The sequence below is a fragment of the Podarcis cretensis genome (genome assembly GCF_951804945.1).
Source record: "Podarcis cretensis genome assembly, chromosome: 7".
In the NCBI taxonomy this organism is placed as follows: Eukaryota; Metazoa; Chordata; class Lepidosauria; order Squamata; family Lacertidae; genus Podarcis; species Podarcis cretensis.
The window spans coordinates 33,154,043-33,176,775 of record NC_137176.1 but is presented as its reverse complement, the minus strand read 5'-3'; the positions used below and the strand labels follow the sequence as shown (position 1 = coordinate 33,176,775).

Genomic DNA, 22,733 nt, shown 5'->3' with positions numbered 1-22,733 from the left:
AGTGGCAGAACTTTGTTGCTCATAGCCGAACATTTCAGAAACTCTTGGGCGACATTTAAAGAAATGGCAGCTCAGTGTGACTTTTTTTTGAAGCAAATAAAATTGCGTCTGGATCAAAGCCACTCATTCATTCAATCATAAAAAAAAACCTGAGTAGAAACGATTACGGTATCAGAGTCAACAAACATACATTGTATCACTTAATTCTTCAGATTTACTTTTAAACATTTCTCCACACTGTTGTTGACTAAGGATTTTCCTCTTTATTTTTTTTGTTGACTAAGGACTCTGTCATCTGTTCTGCAGTTTCTCTGCCAGGGCTGCTAGTGATTATTCCTTCAGCTGTTTCATCATGGTAATCCCCCAAGAACATCTGTTTTGAATTTTTGAGTTCAGATCTCAGAAGGTTTTTTAAATTGGGGGAGAAGCAGAACTTACTGCTGGAAGCTAGACTTCAGTCCACAACACAGTCAGATTTACCGTGTGAGAGCTCATGCATGAAATTAAGAAAGATGACTACAAAGTGTACTTGTTTCAAACTAATGTCTGTGCATATTTTTATGCCCTCCTTGGAAGACAGTAATTTTCCATTTTAAAATAACACTCCAGCTTTAAAAACAAACAAACACATATGTGCTGTACAAAATAACTTACAGTATTTATATGGATGTTGTCTTTCTTTCAGCAGACTATTATAAGCCAGATATGGATTCTAACTCCCATCAGTCCCAGGCAAGGGGAGTTGTAGGCCAATAGCATTTGATGGGGGCAGTCCTGATTTGAAACCTATTCTGAAATATCAATCTGCTTCATTTTATGTACACAACTTAAGAATCACAACGCCTTGATAGCAGAAGTAGCTCATCCTAGCATATTCCTATAGTAAACATTTAGTGGGTTTAGCTTAACATGTCCCACTGGTATTCTATATGTATAGAAGAAATTAAGTATACCATAACGTATCAAGTATGCCATGAAAGTATGCAGGTGTACATGCACACATTACAGGAAATTCTGCCCCTTTGGAATATGAATGTTTGTCTTCTACAGTTTTTGGTCTCACAAGAAGCCACAATGTACTTCTGTTGATTTCTTATGTAGGCATCTAGGGAACTATCCAATTTTCTCCCTTGCCATTTAAGTTCCTACAAGCAACACTCTTCCTTTTCCCAATGCACATGTATATTTCTCTGATTTCCATGACTTCTCTGTTAAATTGCAAACTTTCTTGGGAACTTGTTTGTAATTCTCTTTTGAGGCTTTCCTGTTAATAAATTTCCACCTTTGGACATTTTCTTACTCTTGAAAGGGAGCAATTCTATGTGATAAATTAGGTTTTTCATTAAGTGTGCCTGTGCATTTGCCTTAATGTGCTTTGTCCTAAATGTACCAGTTAAAAAACAACAACTGCAGGAGATATGGATAACTAGCCATAGCAAACTTCTTTTGCTGTTGGCTTGCTTGCTGGGCAGTTTAATGAATTATGCAAGAAAAACCTGGATTTGCCACCACTGAGTATATACTTGACAGGGAGCCGGACCTAATCAAAGTGTTCCAGTACAAGACACACATCTGTCACATTCATGTTTTACATTTTTCGGTGTAGATATAAAAAACACCCTGGGCATATCCCTTAAAACAATTTGCTGGATCCAGACTAATAATGAACTACCACATACACATTCACTTTCCTGGTCCTATTCACAAGTCCCTGGGAAAAGCTCCCTTGAATGCAGTGAGATTGACTTCTGATAAGACATGCCTATGATGGAGAGCCAGTATGGTGTGGAGAGCCAGTGTGGTGTAGTGGTTAAGAGCGGTAGTCTCGTAATCTGGGGAACCGGGTTTGCGTCTCTGCTCCTCCACATGCAGCTGCTGGGTGACCTTGGGCCAGTCACACTTCTTTGAAGTCTCTCAGCCCCACTCACCTCACAGAGTGTTTGTTGTGGGGGAGGAAGGGAAAGGAGAATGTTAGCCGCTTTGAGATTCCTTAAAGGGAGTGGAAGGCGGGATATCAAATCCAAACTCTTCTTCTTCTTCTTCTTCCACTCCTTTTCCATTCTTTTCATTGAGATCTGTATTCAGCTACAGTGGTACATTGGTTTGCATATGTCTTGGTTTGCATACGTTTTGGATTACAAGCACGTCAAACCCGGAAGTGCGTGTTCCGGTTTGCAACCTTTTTTTGGATTGCAACCCATTTTTTATTTTTATTTTGGATTATGAACCAATTTTTTTTGGAGGCCCCATTGGCGAAAGCGCGCCTTTGGTTACAACCTGTTTTGGTTTACAAATGGACCTTCAGAACGGATTATGGTTGTAAACCAAGGTACCACTGTAATGTAGCCTAGATCTAGCTCAAATTATGAAGAGGCTCCTTTCACCTGAAATAAAATGGGAAGGTCTGAAACCTCTTTTTCTGAAATATCCTACTGGGAGCTTTAGGTGTCTTTTGAATGTTTTTGAGGAAGCAGCTCCAAATTACTTCTGCACCCATTCTTTAAAGTGCAATGCTAAGTTGTGCGGGGAAAATACATGACGACTTGTCCAGGATTGTACCCAAGAGGTCTTTCTTGGCGGTGAGGAGAATGCTGACAAACAAAAGTCAATTGCAATCTGTTTTCATCTTTCCTTAGGTCAATTTTGTTGCTTGTCAGCTCTTTGCACTCTTGGCCGCCTTTTGGTTTCGCTTGTACTTAAGTCCCAGCCATGCCAGCTCTGCTGTTCGTCATGCATTTGCCACCATATTTGGAGTATATTTTGCTGTTTTCTGCTTTGGTTGGTGAGTAATTGCTGTCTAAATAACTAATAATTGTAACAAAGATGATGATGCATGAAGTCGTGGAGAGAGATGTACACTCTCCGTGCTTTAAGGCATGCTGTTGAGCAACTATGGGAACTCCTGAAACAAATTTGAAATTGTTTTATCAGCAAGTAGTGCTTTAGAGAGAGATGTATCCAAAAACTCAGTGATTTGGGAACAAATACCGTAACTTGAAAAATCTAGTTAGGCAATTGTAGAATGCAGGGTTGGGGGAGAGTGGAGTTTGTGTTTGCTCTCTCGTTCTATATTGCTTATTTACTTTATAAAAGGTTTTTGCCCTCCCTTGGAATCCATCATTGATCTTTGAATATGAAACTTCTTTTCTTGTTTTTAAGGTACTCCATCCATATTTTCATGCTAGTGATGATAAGCTACAGCATCCTGCATGTGGCCAGCATTCCCAACATTCACAGGTGAGGTTTCATGGCTACCGTAAGTAACGTGTTTTAGGTTATCCTTTTTTTATTATAACTGTGTCTTTTTCCCCACCTCCTTTCACTGGAGCTTTGTGTGCAGTTAGTTGATAGTGGTGTGGTAGCACCCAGATTGCACCAAAAGATTTGCTTTGCCTTTCTTCACGTTCATGAAGGCAGGACTGCTTTTTCTGGTATGACTGGGGACAAATGTATTGCTATGCATGGGGGACCAGTAATCATTATTTGGATGTACTTAGTGGGTAGGAAGTTCTAGGAAAGCGATATGCACTTGCAAGAGTTAGTTAGACAACCTTTTGATGCCACATATTAAGCTTGAAAGTCCCAAACCCCTTGATGTGGCAGAATCAACATGTTGGCTTGGGAGTCAGTTGTTTTGAGGGTTTTTTTTTTATTATAGTTGTTCTTGGTAAGACTTACGTTTTGTGTATTAAATGTCTACGATTATAGGTACTCTTTTATGGTAGCTATGGGATATCTCACGTTATGCCACATTAGCCGGATATACATATTCCACTATGGTATCCTCACTACAGATTTCTCTGGGTAAGTAGTGATAAAAGTTATTTATTTCTTTTATTTAGAGTATTTGCAGGCCCCTCTTCAACCAAAAAGGCTCCCAGATTAATTAAAGCAAAACAATCCCTGCCTGTAGATTTTACAGTCTTAAAAACACGAGGGAACCGGTATATGGAAGAAAGAGGAAATAATTTGTAATATTAAAATGTTTGTATTCAATAATACATAGAAATCACTTTCTTTATTATGTTAACGGCCCACACTCACCATTATCTCACCAAGAAGTTCGCCTGGCTAGTCCAGCAATTGCATCCTTGCTGGATCCAGGAATTAGAAGGGGACTCAGGCATACAGGTTAACTGCCCCCCCCCCCCAATTCACAACATGGACTGAGGTGTATAAGAGGTCCAATGTGTTTCAATGTGCGACAATTGTTCTTGTGGACAAGACAGTCTTGTACTGCTTTTATTATTCTGCCATCTTGCTGTAACAGCTCACTTGGGACATATCAAACCCCGTTTAAGTCCAAAAGATTTAAATGCACATACCTGGGCAGAGGTAGAAATAGGTTAGGCATCATATTGAAAATAATCGGTCAAGCACAGCATGATTACTTTTAATCGCGAACCTGTGAATAAAGTAAAATATAGTTTTGCATATTGCTCAGTTTCATCTTCTCTGTTTTTGGTTTCTACTTGCTTCAATATTAAAACATTAACACTGTTTCTGCTTGTCGATATATTCTATATGTTGGTGTTTGCATTTAATTCATACTACTACTTCTCTCTGTAACTGCATGTCTTCTCTTATGCCAAGAGGATTGTGTCGGTGAGTTGCTCTCTTCTATGCGTGCTCTTAATGTTTCTGAACTTCTTGCATGTTTGCTTTCAAATGATAACAACTGGTGGTGGTTCAGAGGAATAGCCAGTGGCTTCTGGTGTGATTGAGCACCCTGATCTGTTTTCAGATTCCTTGCCAGCTGGGAAGCCTTACCTCTTTTAGGTCTTCACACATAATCAGAAACCTCCTTACTATCTGTTTCAGATACGGATTAGTGGGCAACTTTAGTGCTTTTGAATTCTTCACATGTAAACAAACACCACCCCTTCGTTTACAATTGTCTGTGCATTTATGCATGAGGCTCTGAAGCAAGAAACCTCTGCTACTCATTGAGACTTCCCAAACAAGTGATTGCCCTGCAAATCAGGCTTCTAAATCACAAGGGAGCCTCCCCAAGTAGTGGAGAACTTTCAGACGTTTGTGCACAAACTTGTGGTCAGCTGTAAACAGCATACAAGTGACTTGTCAGAAGGTGTGGGGTATTCTCCCTCCTGTGTGTGCTTCTATCTCATTCCTAATTGAGGATGTGGGTATTTGCACCACACAATGTGTATGAGACTGTTCAGAGCTAGCACATATTATTTACCTATTCCAAATAGCTCTACCCACCTCCCCAGTCTTTCAACACCATTTACAAATATGACTAAGACAATAACAAACATAAGAACGCAATGAAACACTGAAAAGATTGGAAAAAGCATTAAACAACACTACTGGTAAATCAACAAGACACTTTGTTGTATTGTTGTGTCTCTTTGCCCACACCACCAGGAGGTAAGCCACTCTGTTCTATACCATAGTAGGTATGGAGAACGTCTGACCATCCAAATGTAGCTGAACCACAACTCCCATCATCTTTGACCATTGGCCATGCTTCCTGGGGCTAATGGAAGTTGACGTTCAGCAACAACTAGAGGACCAAAGGTTCCCCACATTTGTCTTACATTTTCTGAACAGTCTTCAAGCCCTGTAAAGTGTTCATTTCCGTATTCAAGACTTGATGCGTGAAGACGCGTTAAGGACAGATTAAGTGCATTCATATTTACTTCATTGTCCTTTAATAGTTCCTTCATGCCCCATATTTAATTGCATTTCTGTGCAATAAGTGGCAAAGACCTCTGTGAATAATTTTGTCAATTTAAGTGCAGTACACCAAGTTAGGAAATGTGTAATATTTTGCAGTAAAAAAGTTAAAATAATAGTCAATGTAGTCCAGCGCATGCTTGAGTAGAAGTGATCTATATAGCCTGTTAGTTGGTCGTATTTGGTATTAAAGTTCATGAGGCAATATGGCATCGTGGATAGAGTGTTGGACTTGGGCCAGGGAAACCCAAGTTCATATCCCCATTCAGATTGATAGGTCATTGGATGATCTTTCCAGACCTCTCTCTGTTGTGATGTGGATAACTCCCAAGTACATGGCTTTGAGCTCCTTTAAGCCAGAATGTGAAAATATGTAATCAAATGTTGTACCATGCAACATGTGATGCACACTGTTTTCCTGTATTTCATTGTAGTCCGTTGATGATTGTAATACAGAAGATCACTACTCTTGCCTTCCAAGTGCATGATGGTAAGAAAAGATACATCTTCCAGCCCAGGGCCTGTCCACACTAGGGTTTTTCACATCACTGCAATCTCTCGCTCACTCTTATCCCACGCAATGGAATGACAACCTTTCATTCACCCTCCTGTAGGTTATATCCAAGGAAGTCATTGTGTTCATGGGTGTTGGCGCAATGGAACTTGCTCTCCTTCTCATCCCCCAAATCTGCTCAGGGCCCCCCCAACTTGCCCAAACAGATTTGGGGAGGTGCAGGAGGAGTAAAGGAAGTGGGAAGTTCTGTTGCACAGTGAATGTCATTCTGCAAGACAGTGGATTCAGCCCTTCCCCCTCAATCTCTGCTCTTTTATTTCAGTGCTTTTCCAAGCCAACTTCATTAAAACAAAAGGAAATTGTGAAGAGCTCCAGAAGGGGGAGGAATGGGGTGGGAATGGCAAATTCAATTCAGTGTAAACAAGTGTGAAATGATGCATGTTGAGGGGGGAAAAAAGGAGCGTCTCCACCTCCATCATTCTGCCCGGACACTGAGGTCCAGCGCTGAGGAGAGCCAGCGTGGTGTTGTGGTGTTGTGGTTAAGAGCAGTAGACTCGTAATCTGGGGAACCGGGTTCGTGTCTCCGCTCTTCCACATGCAGCTGCTGGGTGACCTTGGGCTAGTCACACTTCTCTGAAGTCTCTAAGCCCCACTCACCTCACAGAGTGTTTGTTGTGGGGGAGGAAGGGAAAGGAGAATGTTAGCCGCTTTGAGACTCCTTCGGGTAGTGATAAAGCGGGATATCTAATCCAAACTCTTCTTCTTCTTTTCTTCTTCTTCTTCTTCTTCTGGCCTTCTGGCAGTTCCCTCACTGCGAGAAGCCAAGTTACAGGGAACCAGGCAGAGGGCCTTCTCAGTAGTGACGCCTGCCCTGTGGAATGCCCTCCCACCAGATGTCAAAGAGAAAAATAACTACCAAACTTTTAGAAGACATCTGAAGGCAGCCCTGTTTAGGGAAGCTTTTAATGTTTAATAGGTTATTGTATTTTAGTGTTTTGTTGGAAGCCACCCAGAGTGGCTGGGGAAACCCAGCCAGATGGGCGGGGTATAAATAATGAATTATTATTATTAATTTTGTATATACGCTTATGGGTTTTGAACTCGCAGCAATGGACCAGGAATGAAACCTTATAATCAGAGTAGATAACTTGATGAAGATGTTGATGCAGTGGGAAAAAAAAGGCAAATTCCATGCTAGGAATCATTAGGAAAGGAGTTGGAAAATAAAGCTGCCGATATCATATGCTGTTATTCAGATCCATGGTGGGAGACCACATTTGGAGTACTGTGTATGGTTCTGGCCATCTCGCCTCCAACTGGGGAAAGGAAAGGGTTGTGCTTGTGGGAAGGTAGCGGCAATGTCACAGAACCATTTCCATGTGGACATGAAGCAACTTCTGTTTAAATCAAATGCCGGTACAGTGATACCACAGAAACAAAGGGGCTTCCAGTGTCTTCTGCACCAAGCTCTCTAAATATACACTGGCAACCTTTTAGGAAAAGTTGAAAGTTTATGCTGAAATTGCCAAGATATTAAGTCATCTTTTTGCAGTTAGTCTGGCAGCCTTTGCTTGGAATTAAGAATAGGAAAGGAAAGCTGAAACACCTACCCACCTACCCATCCACCACCTTTTGCTCTGCTGCTTTCTCTATACTTAGAAGAGAATTGAGGCTTCGTAACCAGATCTGCTAAATTCCAGGTTTGTGGTCTAGTATGGAGATCCTGACGGTTGTCATGATTCTCTTGCTTGGTTCGGTTACTAGGTCACATTTATGGAATCTTACCTATTTCACATTGCTTCTCAAAAAACATTTGCCTATTTGCCCCACTTGGGTACAGAACTAAGCAGTAGTTTGCTCCTGTTTTTATTTAAGAATGGGGAAGGAAGAAAAACTAAAATCATGGAAATAAGGACTTGTGCATCTTCCAGAACAACTCAGAAAGAAACACGCATTCATTGCCAAGGGTGGAAAATTGTCTGATTGGTGAGGCCCTTTGTGTATGTTGGAGGTTTCTTAACTTGGTAATAAACTGATGTAAGAAAGTAGGCCATGGAGAAGAGGCCAAGAATAAATGTGTGAAAACACAGTATTTATTAATATACTTGCAAACACTAGCAGCATATTTGACAATTATATGTACCATCCCCATCGTTCTCCAACATGTGATTTGATTCTTGTATCACTTATTCTTGCTAGGAATAGGCCGGAAAGCTGAAGAACTAACTGCTGAACAAAACCTGCTTGCTATAAAGTAAGAAAGCATCTCTTTTACTGAACTGTTCCCCACCCCACCCCACCCCAAAAAACCCACACCTGGATTGTATTGTTTATGTGTGTTTATATAGAATAGCTTAAGTGGAAGTTTTCATTGTGTGGCTTAATATGCAGGAGTTCTTCCAGCTTAAAAAATATGTGTAGCTTTTCTGAAAGACAGCAACAGCACTGATTCATGTGGCAATAGAATGGGATGAATTTATAAATGAGCACATGCAAAACTGACATAGACCAGAAATAGACCCATCTATCCATGCCTAGTGGAGGCTTTGATCATGGATCTCCTGTGTCATATCAACTTTGTGTCTTGTGTATATATTATTTTGTTGTCTTTGAGTAAAGACAGACTGATCCAGAAGTAGCTTGAACACATGCCCACTGCCCTGAAAACAAGCACATAGAAATACAGCGACTTTGTGTTCAACCCAACTTCTTCCACGCTCAGAATTGCTCCCCAGTGAGGAAAAACCATAATACTTTTAAAGGAGTAAACCATCTACGCTTCCCCCACATTTTTTTAAAAAAATCATATTTTGAAATAATTATTGTGTGGTTGTTTTGGTAGAATAAGACCTTCATTACTGGAATATCTGAGCTATCAGCTCAACTTCCTGAGTATCATAGCTGGCCCATGCAGCAATTTCAAGGACTACATAGCCTTCATCGAAGGGAGACATGTGCAGATGAAGTTATCAGAAGTCAGCTGGAAGCAAAAAGGTCACGCTGGACTCCCTGATCCTTCTCCAGTGGTAGGTTGTAAAGTACTAAGAACTTACTTTCAAACTCTTCAGTTGTTTTTGCAGCAGCTGCTGCTGTAGTTAAATACTTTTTAATTTCATCTGTTCAGCTGCTCGATAGGATGGGACATGAATTCAAATAATATATTTTCATACTCTACTCCTTTGTGTCAGTTTGGGGCAGCTTTCAACGTTTTGACAATCGTCTCCTCTGTAACTTTCCCCTGTTCCGTCTTAATTGTCCAAACTTACAACTTTCATAGGCCAACAGTGGTGTCATGGGCCAACCCGGTCAGATGGGCGGGGTACAAATAATAAAATAACTATGACATCATCATCAAAGTGCCATTGCTTTGAACCCCTAGGAAGCCAAATCTAAGGGTAATCAGATGGTTGGGGAGGCAGAAGCTATCTGACCTCACAAGACAAATGGACTTGCTTTCTCTGGGTCATGCATCCTCTTTTCTAACATGCCACAATCTATTTTTCAGTAAACTCCTCCCCTCTAGCGTCTGCACAGATCCCAGCAGCCAAGAGATGCTTGAAGTCAAGCAAATTTCCAGGGATATAGATGCACCTGTTTGTTTGGGGGTGCACCTGTCCAAGAAAGTAATGGTATTGAAGCAATATTTGCTGTACCTGCCCTGGCACTGATTCTGCAAGAAAGAATGACTCCTAAGTGGAACACCAGCATTACCAAAATGGTGTTCAGTGAACGAAGGTGGCTGTGCTCTGCACTGTCTTCACTAGTGCATAGTGGGAGCTTATGGCTTTGTGTGCAATGCTCCCCACCCTCAACAGCTGCAAACTTCTTACTTGCCTTGTGATTAGTCTCGGGGTTAAATATGAACCACTCCATTTTTGTGCTACCTATTCCTCTTTGCAAAATAGTAAGTGTAAGCAATGGTTGATGCTTTTCATTGGCCAGTTACCTCTGAGTATTTTATAGGGGAGAAACATTTTGCCTTCTCTCACCACTGATGGCACTCATTTTCTTCTTCTTCTAGGGAGCTGTGCTGCGCAAACTTTCCATCACACTTGTATCTTTGCTTTTGTTCCTGACCCTTACCAAGAGCTTCCCAGCGACTTATCTTGTTGATAACCAGTTCATCAGCAAGTCTTCGTTCTGGTCCAGACTTGGCTTCCTATATGTTGCCATGCAAGCTTCAAAGCCAAAATACTACTTTGCATGGACACTCGGTAAGGTTGATATACTGCTTCTTTTTAAAAAATGTATACACACTCTTGAGGTTGAAGTGATGTTTCTTTTTATACATTTGGATAGCATGGCTATATCTGCGCATATAAACTCATGGAACAAGTGTGATGAATGGCTACTTTTTCTGCTATGGTATTGGTAATAGAAGTAGTCATGGGAAGGATGCCAGGAACTGCTAGGAAAATAGTTCAGCCAGCGCAAGCTTTTCAGCGTGCCAGACAGAACAATTCCCCCTCTCCCTCCTCTGTGTGCTGTTCTGTGGGTTATTCCAACGTCACTCCCAAGTCAAGTAGGGGCGTGCGGTGGGAGGAAAGAGGGAGAAAGCCCCATTGCACTAGTAGGAGCCTCTGCACTGGCTTCTGCTAGTGGGGCTCATTTGTTGAATCCCACCCTTTGTTTCTAACCTGCCCTATATCTCAGGGCTGGCTACAATCCATACATTGACAATACCATATACAACCATAAAATCACAAATATCTGAAGGGAGTGTGCTGGGGTTAACCTGAGCAACACGGTCCAGGTCCGGTCCCAAATCCAAGGATTCCATGAGGAGTCAGTCCAACAGGGCCTAGGCAGGAAACCAGGCTAGGTCAGGCAGGTTCTGGCAAGCAGCAATGTTGCTCCTGCAACCTGGGGTGGGGTCCGATAGCCTTTTATCTTTGTCGGGGTAATGGCCGGACCTGATCCCCCGGTGACTCACCTCCCTGTCTCGCCCGAAGGCGAGCACTCCTCCTGCGAGTACTCAGGTCTCTCCTTCTCTCAGACCTCAGTCTCTGCAGCTCGGGAGACGTCGGTGGGTGAGGCCGCCTCAGCCTCTCCTGACCCAACTGGTAGTGGAGCAGCTGTAAGTGATTGCCCAGCTGAAGGCAACGAGGTAATCCCCGCATCTGGAACCAGGGCAGGCTCAGGCCCCTGACTCGGCTCAGCTGGTGCTTGTTGCAGGGGAATCTGTGCAGACTGGGGCTCTTCAGAAACAGGCCCCAGACTCGGTTCAGATGCCGCCTGAGGCAGAGGATCCGGTGTGGACCGAGACTCCTCCGGTTCCAAGTCCGAGCCCGAGTCCCAGGCCATCACAGGGAGGGCATTACATAGAACCATAGAACTGTAGAGTTGTAAGGGACCCTGAGCGTCATCTAGTTCAACCCCCACCGGCAATGCAATTTGAAACCATCCTGGACACTGCTTAGCTTTGCAAATGTGCTAGCAGTTTCATCGCTGCAGCACTACATAGCTAGACGTTTTAGGGAAAAAGTCACTTTTCCGTGCCACTACAAAATGTACAAGTTCCCACAAGTGGGACATGGAGCAGAAGCCCCTCCCCCCCAACAGATTTCATGATCAAAAATTGTGATAGAGAGACACAAATGTTGACCAGTCGGAGCAAAATGTAAAGAATATAAGGCATGGAAAAGTCCCAATATATGGGACATATCTCAAGAATTATTGTTCTTTAGATATGCTTACATTCTTTAGGCTGTCCCTTCCTTTTTCAGTTCCCTGGAATGTCATATATCACTATTCCAGGTAAGGATGGCGGGGGGCTTAGATTTAATTCACATTTAAAAGCATACTTGCTTAATTTGCACTTTCTGGGACAACTCAGGCTGCCCAGGAGGACTCCCCTGAGTGAGTGCTTGAGGGCCCTGCTCTTGCCACTTACCATCATTCTGCCCGGACGCTGAGGTCTAGCGCCGAGGGCCTTCTGGCGGTTCCCTCACTGCGAGAAGTAAAGCTACAGGGAACCAGGCAGAGGGCCTTCTCGGTAGTGGCGCCCGCCCTGTGGAACGCCCTTCCAGCAGATGTCAAAGCGATTAACAACTACCTGACATTCAGAAGACATCTTAAGGCAGCCCTGTTCAGGGAAGTTTTTAACGTGTGATATTTTATTGTATTTTTGCTTTCTATGGAAGCCGCCCAGAGTGGCTGGGGAGGCCCAGCCAGATGGGCGGGGTATAAATAATAAATTATTATTATTATTATTATTATTATTATTATTACTCATGAACCAAAACACAGCCATCCTTTGAAATCGTCACTTCTCTGAATTCTGCAGTACTGTTCTCTCTTCAAGTAATGTGTATCAAAAAATGCATGCCCTAGGATAAAGTGTGCATAAAAGGCCTATCATAGTAAAAATAGCATATAAAAATGCATTACTTTTGAAACGTTGATTTGCAAAAATGTATGTATTAGGAGAAACGTGCAGTAAAATACTGCTGAATTTTCATAAGGACTTCTTTCAATTAAATTTGCAAGTTGATGGGATAATGTGGAGAACCGAATTTAAAGACTGGGAAAAAGGGTAACTGAGAGAGACTGAAACCAACAAATTGACACCCATTCCTAATTCCAAGTGTGCGTTGGAAAGGATCAGCAGTCCTCCAGTCCCCCCAACTTTCTAAAGCCAGGGACATCTGCCACTTTCCACCCACAATTCCACCTGTGCAGTCCACACCAGAGCCGTCCCACAGGCAGGGTGCAGTGCAGCACAGAAAGGTTTGTGCAGAGAAGAGATTGGAGAATAGCTGCTTAAATAAAAATATAGAATTGGGTGTCTGGAACAACCAGGGCTGTAAACAACATTTTGCTTTGCATTGTGGTTTTCTGGGGACAGCAGCGGCCTCTTCTGCATGGCTGTGGGCGAGACTTCTCATTGTTCTTCGTCCTGGACACCAAAATATCATTTGGGCAGCAGTGGCCTTTCCTCGCTTTCTCAACAAATTTTATCTAGTGACACAGAATAGCCTGTTGATCAAATATAGCTGCTGCTCTTGCTTGTGAAGTAGGACAGGCATGCTTTTGTGCGAGAGTCAATTACTGAATTCTCTGCTCATGAAAGGGGGGCGGGAGAGATAAGTTCATTTTTGTCCTAATGTTAACTGCTGAACTTTAGTTGGAATCGAAACTAAGAAGCCAGTCTTTAAAAGTGCTCTGCTAACGCAAGCTCCAGTGAAGTGGCTTTAATCAGTGGGCGATCAGAGCTTTGAAGTTGCTTCTTCAGAGGCCGAGATGCTGTAGCAGAAGTTGATAATCTTCTTTTTCTTGGCAATCACTTGTAGCCGAATAAGATTGTCTTCCATAAACAGGGTTTGAACAGTGAGAGAAGGTCACTCACTGCATCATCACCTTGTTGTGGTGAGTAGGCTTGCACGTTCCTATGACCCTATGAGCGAAGCAGTTGGGAGTCTCATACCCCCAGCAGGGTCACCCAAGGCAGTAAGGTCAAAGGGGAGGAGCTAGACAAAGAATGATCCAAGAAGTCCTCAATGGCAGAACAGGCGGATGATAACAAGCAGTATGTTAGAACAGCTGTGAAGGCTGCAGCAGATAGGAATCTACCGGTCGTCGTGATACTCACACCATCAGAATACAGTGGTACCTCAGGTTAAGTACTTAATTCGTTCCGGAGGTCCGTTCTTAACCTGAAACTGTTCTTAACCTGAAGCACCACTTTAGCTATTGGGGCCTCCTGCTGCCGCCGGAGCATGATTTCTGTTCTCATCCTGAAGCAAAGTTCTTAACAACGAGGTACTATTTTTGGGTTAGCGGAGTCTGTAACCTGAAGCGTCTCTAACCTGAAGTGTATGTAACCCGAGGTACCACTGTAGAGCTTTACTGTGAAGACTTTGCATTGATCAGCGTGCACTGATCTACACACATAAAACAAATTCATGCATAGGCGTCTTCCAAAAAAAGAAGTCTGTAATATTGGGTTCATGACTGTAGTGCCAAATTCATGGAGGGTAAGGCTGTCGATGGCTACTAGCTATGATGGCTATGCTCTGCCTTCTGAACACCAGCTGCTGGAAACCACAGAGTGGGGTGTAGGGAGCAGGTCCTGTTTGCATTTTCCCCACAGGCATCTGGTTGCCAATATGCAGACAGGACGCTGCACAAGATTGGCCATTGTCATGATCCAGGAGGCTCATCATAAGCTCTTGCATTACATTCTTAATTTCTAAATAAAGTGGGATGAGTTTCTAAATAAAATGTCACTGGTCCAGACTAAGTGACTCGAACTTTTGTTTGCAATCAAAGGGACTCAACTTCATAATTGTTACCTTTTTGCATGGATTTCACTGGGACCCAAGATCCATCTTATTTATTCTGGATTCAGCCCATTATGTTCTTCTTACACAGGTAGTCGTTTTGTGTACTGACATTTTATGCAGTACTCTTATGAAATTGTGGCTTCTGACGCAGTGAACACTGCTTCTGCTCTCAGTTGGTAGAGCATGAGACTTAATATCAGAGCCATGGGTTCAAGCCCCACACTGAGCAAAAGATTCATGCATTGCAGGGGGTTGGACTAGATGACCCTCATGGTCCTTTCCGACTCTACAGTTCTGTGGTTCTGTGACTAGTTCCAGATACCCAAAGGGGTTTTGAAGCTCCTGTTGTGGCAGCTCTCCATACCACAAACGAAGGCTCTTTTAAACCAGGAGGAATTTCATATGGCATTGTAGTCTCTTTGTGGTGTGTGTGTGTGTGTGTGTGTGTGTGTATGTGCTGGAATTAAAGGTCCCACTGGGCATGCCAAAATCCTTGGGCATTGTCAGGGAACTGCCATCGGAAGGACAGGTGGTGAGAAGGCTTCAGGAGAATAGGAGAGCCTCTTCTTCAGCAGAAGAGGGAACCAGTAGGGGGAGTGCTAGAGCTCCAAAGGAAAGGGAGTCGGAGGGGAGGCTCTGGGATACTTCCAGTGAGAACAGCGAGGAGGTATCAGAACAGCCCCTAAGAACTCCCACCCCCCGCCGGAAGCTGTCACGCAGGGAATCCAGGAGGCGCATGTCTGTGAAACAGCTTTTATGTTGGAAACGCTTCCGCAAACGCCCACTGTCAGATTCTACCAGCGACTGAGGGAGCCATGCTCAAGGGCTCCTCTCAAGGCAGGGTTTCACTAGACTGAGTGAGCTCTGAGGGATCGAGTTTCAACGCACAAGCAGCTCATTATCCCACCACAGCAATCTGACAGTCCCTGAAAGCAGCTTGTGCAAAGAGAGGCATCATGAGCAACCCAGCCGGAGCAGGAGATGGGGGAGCAGCTGCAGCCGGTCCTAGCCTGGAAGAAAGGTACAGGATGTTGGAGGTACAGTTAGCTCTGCAAACGGCGAGGTTGGAGGAGAGGAGGGCTCATGATGCAGAAAAGGGGAAAGCCGCCCAGCTCTCGAGGAAAGTGCCAGGACTGGTGCAGAAGTTTGGGGGTGATCCCAGGAATTATCAAGCCTTCAGGACTGAGATGCAATATGCCCTCAATCTGCAGTTTGATGATTTTCCTGATGAGGATTCGAGGGTTGCTTTTGTGATTGGGCATCTCGAAGGCCCGGCCAGAGATTGGGTGAGACCACTAATGGCAGCCAATAATGAAGCCCTAAGGGACACAAGGAAGTTTTTTCGCGCCATGGATCTGATGTTTTCCAGCGAGATTGAGCAGGGAGTGGCGCGCAGGCAGTTAATGGCGTGTAAACAAGGGAACCGATCTGTCCGTGAGTACTGGACTGAGTTCACCATGTTGATCCATAAATTAGGATGGGATTTGTCAGCGGAACCGATACAAATGCTGTTCGAAGAAGGACTATCTTCGGCAGTGAAAGACGAACTTTCCCGGGGGCCCAGGGCGGAGTCTATGGACCTTCTGACTAAATCAGCGCTGGCCATAGGCTCACGCCAGGAGGCCAGAGCCTTGGAGAAGCGGGAAGGGAAAGGGGAGCGTTGGAGGGATTTCCGCATTCCAGAGATGCCAGAGCAGCCTTCTCTGCCAGCAGAGCCGATGGAAATCGGAACAGCGCGCGCGCGCGCAATTTCAAACCCCAGTGAAGGGCGGAAGAAGGAGGGAAAAGGCGCCAAGAAATGTTTTCTCTGCCAACAGCCAGGTCATTTTGCCAGAGTTTGTCCGCAAAGAAAGGAATGGCAAGGAATGGCGGGAGCTGTTGGGGAGGAGGGAGAAGGAGCTAAGGAGCAAGTAAAAGCCAACGCCTGGCTGCCACCGACGGGGCACAGCAGCCAGGCCAAGGAACAGTAAATGTGCCCACGCCAGAACCCCCAAGACCAGCTCTTGTAATAGAGGTATTGCTGGAGCTGGCAAACGGACACCCACTAAAAGTGAAGGCGTTACTAGACTCAGGCAGCTCCTGCAACTTTATGAGTAAGGAGTTTGCAGCCGCCCATCAGATACAAACCATTCCTTTAAAAAATCCCCTGCAGGTGACCACGATTGATGGGAGGGCGCTGTTGGGGGGAGAAGTAGACCAGCAAACTGTCCCCATGACAATGAGGGTGGCAAGACACACCGAACGGATAGCGTTTAATATAGCCACGTTGGGAGGAGCACCCATCATTTTGGGGATGAGCTGGCTAGCGCTGCATGATCCGCTTGTGGGATGGCACCAGAGAGTGGTTTCCTTTGGGTCAGCACATTGTATGGGACACTGCACAGAAAGAGGGGGCCAAGTAGGGACTCAGGCCACGTTAGCAAAGATAGAAGCAATGGAACAAGGTAGGGTACCACGACAATATGCAGATTTTGCCGACGTCTTCAGCGAAAGGGAAGCAGATAAACTACCCCCGCACAGACCCTTTGACTGCCAAATCAACTTACTTCCAGGGGCGCAATTGCCAGTGGGCAAGGTGTATGCAATGTCTGACAGAGAAATGCAGGAGCTAAGGGAGTTTATTGACAAAAACCTCAAGCGTGGGTTCATCAGGGAGTCACGAGCGGTGGGGGGTAGTCCAGTGTTCTTTGTAGACAAAAAAAACTCGGACAAACCGAGATTAATTGTGGATTTCAGGGCCCTAAACGCAGTGTCCGAACCCGTGAGCTTCCCTATGCCCAGAATCGATGACATTCTGACCCGGGTGAGAAAAGGGAAGATTTTTACCAAGCTGGACCTGAGGGGGGCGTATAACCTGATACGTATGAGAAAGGGAGATGAGTGGAAAACCACTATGTTCACCCCCTTGGGGGCATTTGAGTACTGCGTTATGCCCTTCGGCCTCCAGGCGGGTTCCGCAGTATTTCAATCATTCATGAATCACGTACTGGGACCATTGCTGTACAAGAACTGCGCTGCGTTCTTGGACGATGTACTGGTGTACTCGGAGGATGAAGAGCAGCATGTGCGAGATGTGCGAGAAGTACTGAGCAAACTGCAAGAAAACCAGCTGTGGGTGAAACTGGAGAAGTGTCAGTTCCACACCAGGGAGGTGGAATTCCTTGGGTACCGGTTGTCGGACAAGGGGCTGGCCATGGATCCTAGCAAGGTGCAAGCGGTGCTGGAATGGAAGCCACCGAAAACTAAGAAAGATGTGCAGAGGTTTTTGGGGTTCGGAAACTTCTATCGGAAGTTCATCAAGAACTTCGCCCATTTAACAGCCCCCATCACGGATTGTCTCAGCAGTAAGAAGAAATTTGTTTGGACGGAAGAAGCGCAGCGAGCTTTCGAAAGTTTAAAGAGGGCGTTTGCTTCGGAAGAACAACTCTTACACGTGGATCTGCAGCAGCCGATGAGGGTGGAAACCGACGCGTCTGACAGAGCGGTGGGGGCCGTGCTTCTGCAGCCAGGAGCGAATACGTCGGAATGGAGGCCGTGTGCCTTCTTCTCGAGGAAATTGAACAAGTCTGAGAGGAATTATACAGTGTACGACAGAGAATTACTCGCTGTCCACGAAGCGTTCAAGAGATGGAGACACCTGTTGATTGGAGCGCAACACAAGGTTCAAGTGCGGACAGACCACAAAAATCTAGAATACTGGAGGACAGCCAGAGTGTTGAACCAGAGACAAGTAAGATGGGCGCAAGAGTTCTCCAAGTTCAATTTTGAGATTCGCTACGTGCCAGGGGCTGAGAATGTCAGGGCGGACGCTCTCTCCAGAAAACCGGAGTACTTGGAGGGGGAAGGAGGGGCGGAAGAAAGACATATCATCTCAGAGGACCACTGGGTTTGTGGGGCGGCATTGGTGGGGCAAAGAGAACTGGTAGAGGGTATTGAAAACGATGAATATGCCCAAGAGAAACTTAGGGAACTCAGGGAGACAGGTGAGGACGCAGGGGGGTTTGAGGAAAAGAACGGAAAACTATATTACAAAGGGGCGCTCTACATACCAGGTGGGGAACTAAGAGGGCGGGTGCTTAAGCAGTTGCATGACAGCCCCACGGCGGGGCATTTCGGGCAGCACAAAACCATGTGGTTGGTTACCAGGGAGTTTTGGTGGCCCAAGGTGCGGGAGGACGTGCGGGAGTATGTCAGGGGATGCGACAGGTGCCAAAGAGCAAAGGGAGAGAGGTTGGCGCCAGCGGGGTTATTAGAACCCTTACCCACCCCAGAAAGGCCATGGGAGATGGTATCCATAGACTTCATGACCGATCTACCGAGATCCAAAGGGAAAACCGCGGTCATGGTGGTGGTAGATCTACTAACTAAGATGTGCCACTTTATAGCTTGTTCACATGCAGTGACAGCGGAAGAAACCGCAAGGTTGTTTGTGGAGCACATTTTTAGGTTGCATGGCGCCCCCTTGAGGGTTTTGAGCGACAGAGGAAAACAATTTACTTCTAGGTTCTGGAGGAAACTAATGAGCATGTTGCATGTGGAGGTAAGTTTTTCCACCGCCAGACACCCAGAAACAAATGGGCAAGCAGAAAGGGCAAACGGGGTTTTGCAACAATATCTTAGGTGTTATGTAAAGGACAGAGAAACGGATTGGGTGGACTGGTTACCTCTGGCAGAATTTGCCTACAACAACGCGGAGAACGTGTCCACCGGGATGAGTCCCTTTCTAGCCAATTATGGGTGTCATCCTCGGGCGTTTCCAGGGGAGGGCGGGGGGAGGTGGAGTGTACCTGCAGCGGAAAATTTTGTTGAAGAGATGGAAGCGATCCACCGTCAGCTCCAACTCAACTTAGAGAAAGCCAAAGAAGAATATAAGAAGCAAGCTGACAGAAATAGGAGGGAAGGCGAAACCATAAGGGTGGGTAACCGGGTGTGGCTATCCACCCAAGGACTGCCGTTCAAGGGAGGGTGTAAGAAATTGAGACCCAAACGGTTGGGACCCTTTGAGGTCATACAGCAGGTGAACCCAGTAGCGTTCAAACTCCGTTTGCCCAGTCACATGAAATTGCATCCAGTATTTCACAGGTCATTACTGTCGCCATACAGAGAGGGGTGTGAGTGGGGGGAACATGAGAGGGAGGTCACCCGGACACCCGTCATAGAAGAGAGAGAACGCAACATGGATGTGGCGGGGATCATTGATTCCAGGTGGAAGGGGAATCAGGTGGAATACTTGGTAGAATGGGAGGGGGAGGAAGAGTCAGAAAACGCATGGGTACCGGCAGAGGAAGTCAAAGACGAGATTTTAATAGAAACGTTTCATCGGCGTTTCCCAAGTAAACCACAACCAGTGGCAAGGTTTAGGAGGGAACACTTCGGGACTACAGATGAGGAAGGGGAATTTGAAGGGTTCCCAGAGTCGGAAGTGGAGGTGGAAACAGATTCCGACGAAGAAGAGGAAGAGGGGGAAAGAGGCGGTAGGCCGTGGTTAGAAGTGTTTGAATCCTCGGAGGATGAGGGGAGTTCCTTCCAGGGATTTCCGTCCTCGCCGCCAGTAAGAAAAGAGGCGGGAGGGGGTGAAGGGGGCCCTGGGGGGGAGGTGGATGTCAGGGAACTGCCATCGGAAGGACAGGTGGTGAGAAGGCTTCAGGAGAATAGGAGAGCCTCTTCTTCAGCAGAAGAGGGAACCAGTAGGGGGAGTGCTAGAGCTCCAAAGGAAAGGGAGTCGGAGGGGAGGCTCTGGGATACTTCCAGTGAGAACAGCGAGGAGGTATCAGAACAGCCCCTAAGAACTCCCACCCCCCGCCGGAAGCTGTCACGCAGGGAATCCAGGAGGCGCATGTCTGTGAAACAGCTTTTATGTTGGAAACGCTTCCGCAAACGCCCACTGTCAGATTCTACCAGCGACTGAGGGAGCCATGCTCAAGGGCTCCTCTCAAGGCAGGGTTTCACTAGACTGAGTGAGCTCTGAGGGATCGAGTTTCAACGCACAAGCAGCTCATTATCCCACCACAGGCATGCATAAAGCAGGTCTTTGGATTTCAGCCTAAGACTCTTGTTTTTTTGCAATTATAGCAGATGCAGTCAACAATGCAGCTGGCTATGGGTTCAGTGGTGTTGACAAGACAGGCAATTTCCACTGGGACCTTTTGTCTAATTTGAATATCAGGAACATTGAGGTAAGTTTAAAAGAAGACATCATGAGAAGGGAATAGCTTGAGCCTGAAAAGATAATTACATCCAGTGAAAACGCCATATTACTACACAGATATGCATGCAAACAAAAGTTATTTTGTATTTTAGATTATCAGAAACATTTTTTGGTGTGTGTATTAAATTTTAAAAATGTAAAACCACAAAAAAGCTGCTGTTGCTGCTGCTTTTAAAGAGAAACTCATGGCCATGTCTCACCCTTGGCTTGTTAACTTGAAGAATTTGAACTCAAATATCTGACATTTTCAGCAAGGGCTTCTTGTTATGCACAGTTCTGTTGTAAAAAGCAGTAATCTTACCCTTCACATAAAAAAATATACTGATAAATTCTCTACAAGAGATTATTATTTTAAATGAAATATGGATTGTGAGAATCCAAACAGTTTAAGGATGGATTCTGATCCTAATTTAGTAGTAAAGCCCACTGAATTTAATTTGGCTTGTATGTGAATAGGCATGGTTAGAATTGTGCTGTAAAACAAACATTAGCCTCTGGATTTACCATCTAGGGTTTTGCTGGTGTAAAAAGGTTATGCTGCTTATCTTTTAAAATAAATTGCAAACCTCATCTCTGTGTACTATTTAAGATAAACAGATTTCAATGTTCTAGGGTGGTGAAAGAAGCACAGGCAAAGCATTTGAATCCAATGGGTGAGGATGAGTTGGACTGACATTTTTAACATGAATGCAGACCAGTAATGTGCGGGGCTTTCCTCTCTCCTAGATGGCAACGAGTTTTAAAATGTATGTAGAAAACTGGAATATCCAAACCACTGCCTGGCTCAAACGGTAAGAGCAATGTACTCGAGGTGCTTTTACGGTGCTTTGATAACCCTCCCCATCTGCCCATACATTTAACAGGGCTTTTAACATTTGTCACTGAAGCCTATCTCTACACTAAGGGTTCGTCCCTCTAGCATAGGGCCAAGCAGTTTCCCCCTTGCCCCATTCCTTTCCTAGGGAAAAATTCACACTCTAGCTCTAAATCGGTGCAAATGTCGATCTGGGAGAAACCTGAATTGCTGTTTGCTCCAATTAAGCGTTAAAGAAAGAGCAGTTTTCCCTGGGGAAAAGCAGCGGGACAAGAGCAACTGGAAGAAGAAGAAGAAGAAGAAGAAGAAGAAGAAGAAGAAGAAGAAGAAGAGTAGTTTGGATTTGAAACCAAGGTTGCTGCTTTGCCATTCTGGGGAAGTCAATTTTGTCCTCTCATATAAGTATGCTTTTGAAATGCCTCCCTTCTGCCGTAGTTATGAAGTCGGCTTCGAAAGCCTTTGAGATGCAATCCATGTATTGTCTGCACATGCTATTATTTTGGTTTTGCTTTTCTTCTCAGCGTCTGCTATGATAGAGCTCCTCAGTACCCTACAGCTTTAACGTTTCTTCTGTCAGCTGTTTGGCATGGCGTTTACCCCGGATATTATTTTACATTTGTCACTGGGATCTTTATGACACTAGCAGCCAGAGCAGTATGTATCTCCTTTCCATTTTATTTTTTTTAACATGGGTGCAATCTGAAATGTAACTATTCACACTCAGTTCTCTTCAGGTCATTGGAACATGGTTGTGGGCATGAGTCCTATTGGTTTTCAGAGTTTTTTTCTTGAATATACCAACGTGCCTCTGTCTGAAACCCCACATTTTCTGAGCTATCTCACACCGACCTATTTATGGGCCATGCTTGCTATCCCTGCTCCCATTGTCAACCTCCCACCACTCTCCGTGTGTTGGTTGGGATGGAGATCTCAAGCAGGGAGCCCGCAGCATCCATGTAGGCTTATTGTACCTGGTTATAAGTATGTGTACAGAGACTCCCTGCTTCAGACCCCACCCCTACACATAGTACATGGCAGGACCAGTCAGGGTGCAAAGGCATGATTGTACAGTCATACCTCGGGATGAATACGCTTCAGGTTAAGCGTTTCCAGCTTGCGCTCTGCGGCGACCTGGAAGTAACAGAACACGTTACTTCCAGGTTTCACCACTCGCGCATGCGCAGACAGTCAAAAGGACGTCACTTGTATGCA

General features: G+C 45.0%; 1 protein-coding gene across 3 annotated transcripts in view; it reads left to right on the top strand.

Annotated features, from left to right (window-relative positions):
- Positions 1-22,733, top strand: part of MBOAT1 (membrane bound glycerophospholipid O-acyltransferase 1) — a 46,811-nt gene that overhangs the window by 6,765 nt on the left and 17,313 nt on the right. For 2 of the 3 annotated variants that reach the window (XR_013840710.1, XM_079983793.1), the window contains exons 2-11: positions 2,637-2,782; positions 3,160-3,237; positions 3,709-3,804; positions 6,135-6,190; positions 8,414-8,468; positions 9,057-9,240; positions 10,236-10,428; positions 20,572-20,675; positions 21,434-21,498; positions 22,043-22,175. Coding sequence is in view for 2 of the 3 variants with exons in the window: in XM_079983793.1 (XP_079839919.1) it covers positions 2,637-2,782; positions 3,160-3,237; positions 3,709-3,804; positions 6,135-6,190; positions 8,414-8,468; positions 9,057-9,240; positions 10,236-10,428; positions 20,572-20,675; positions 21,434-21,498; positions 22,043-22,175 (1,110 nt within the window). In the remaining variant the exon portion in view is untranslated. The remainder of the gene's footprint in view (positions 1-2,636; positions 2,783-3,159; positions 3,238-3,708; positions 3,805-6,134; positions 6,191-8,413; positions 8,469-9,056; positions 9,241-10,235; positions 10,429-20,571; positions 20,676-21,433; positions 21,499-22,042; positions 22,176-22,733) is intronic. The other variant, XM_079983794.1, reaches the window with a different exon arrangement.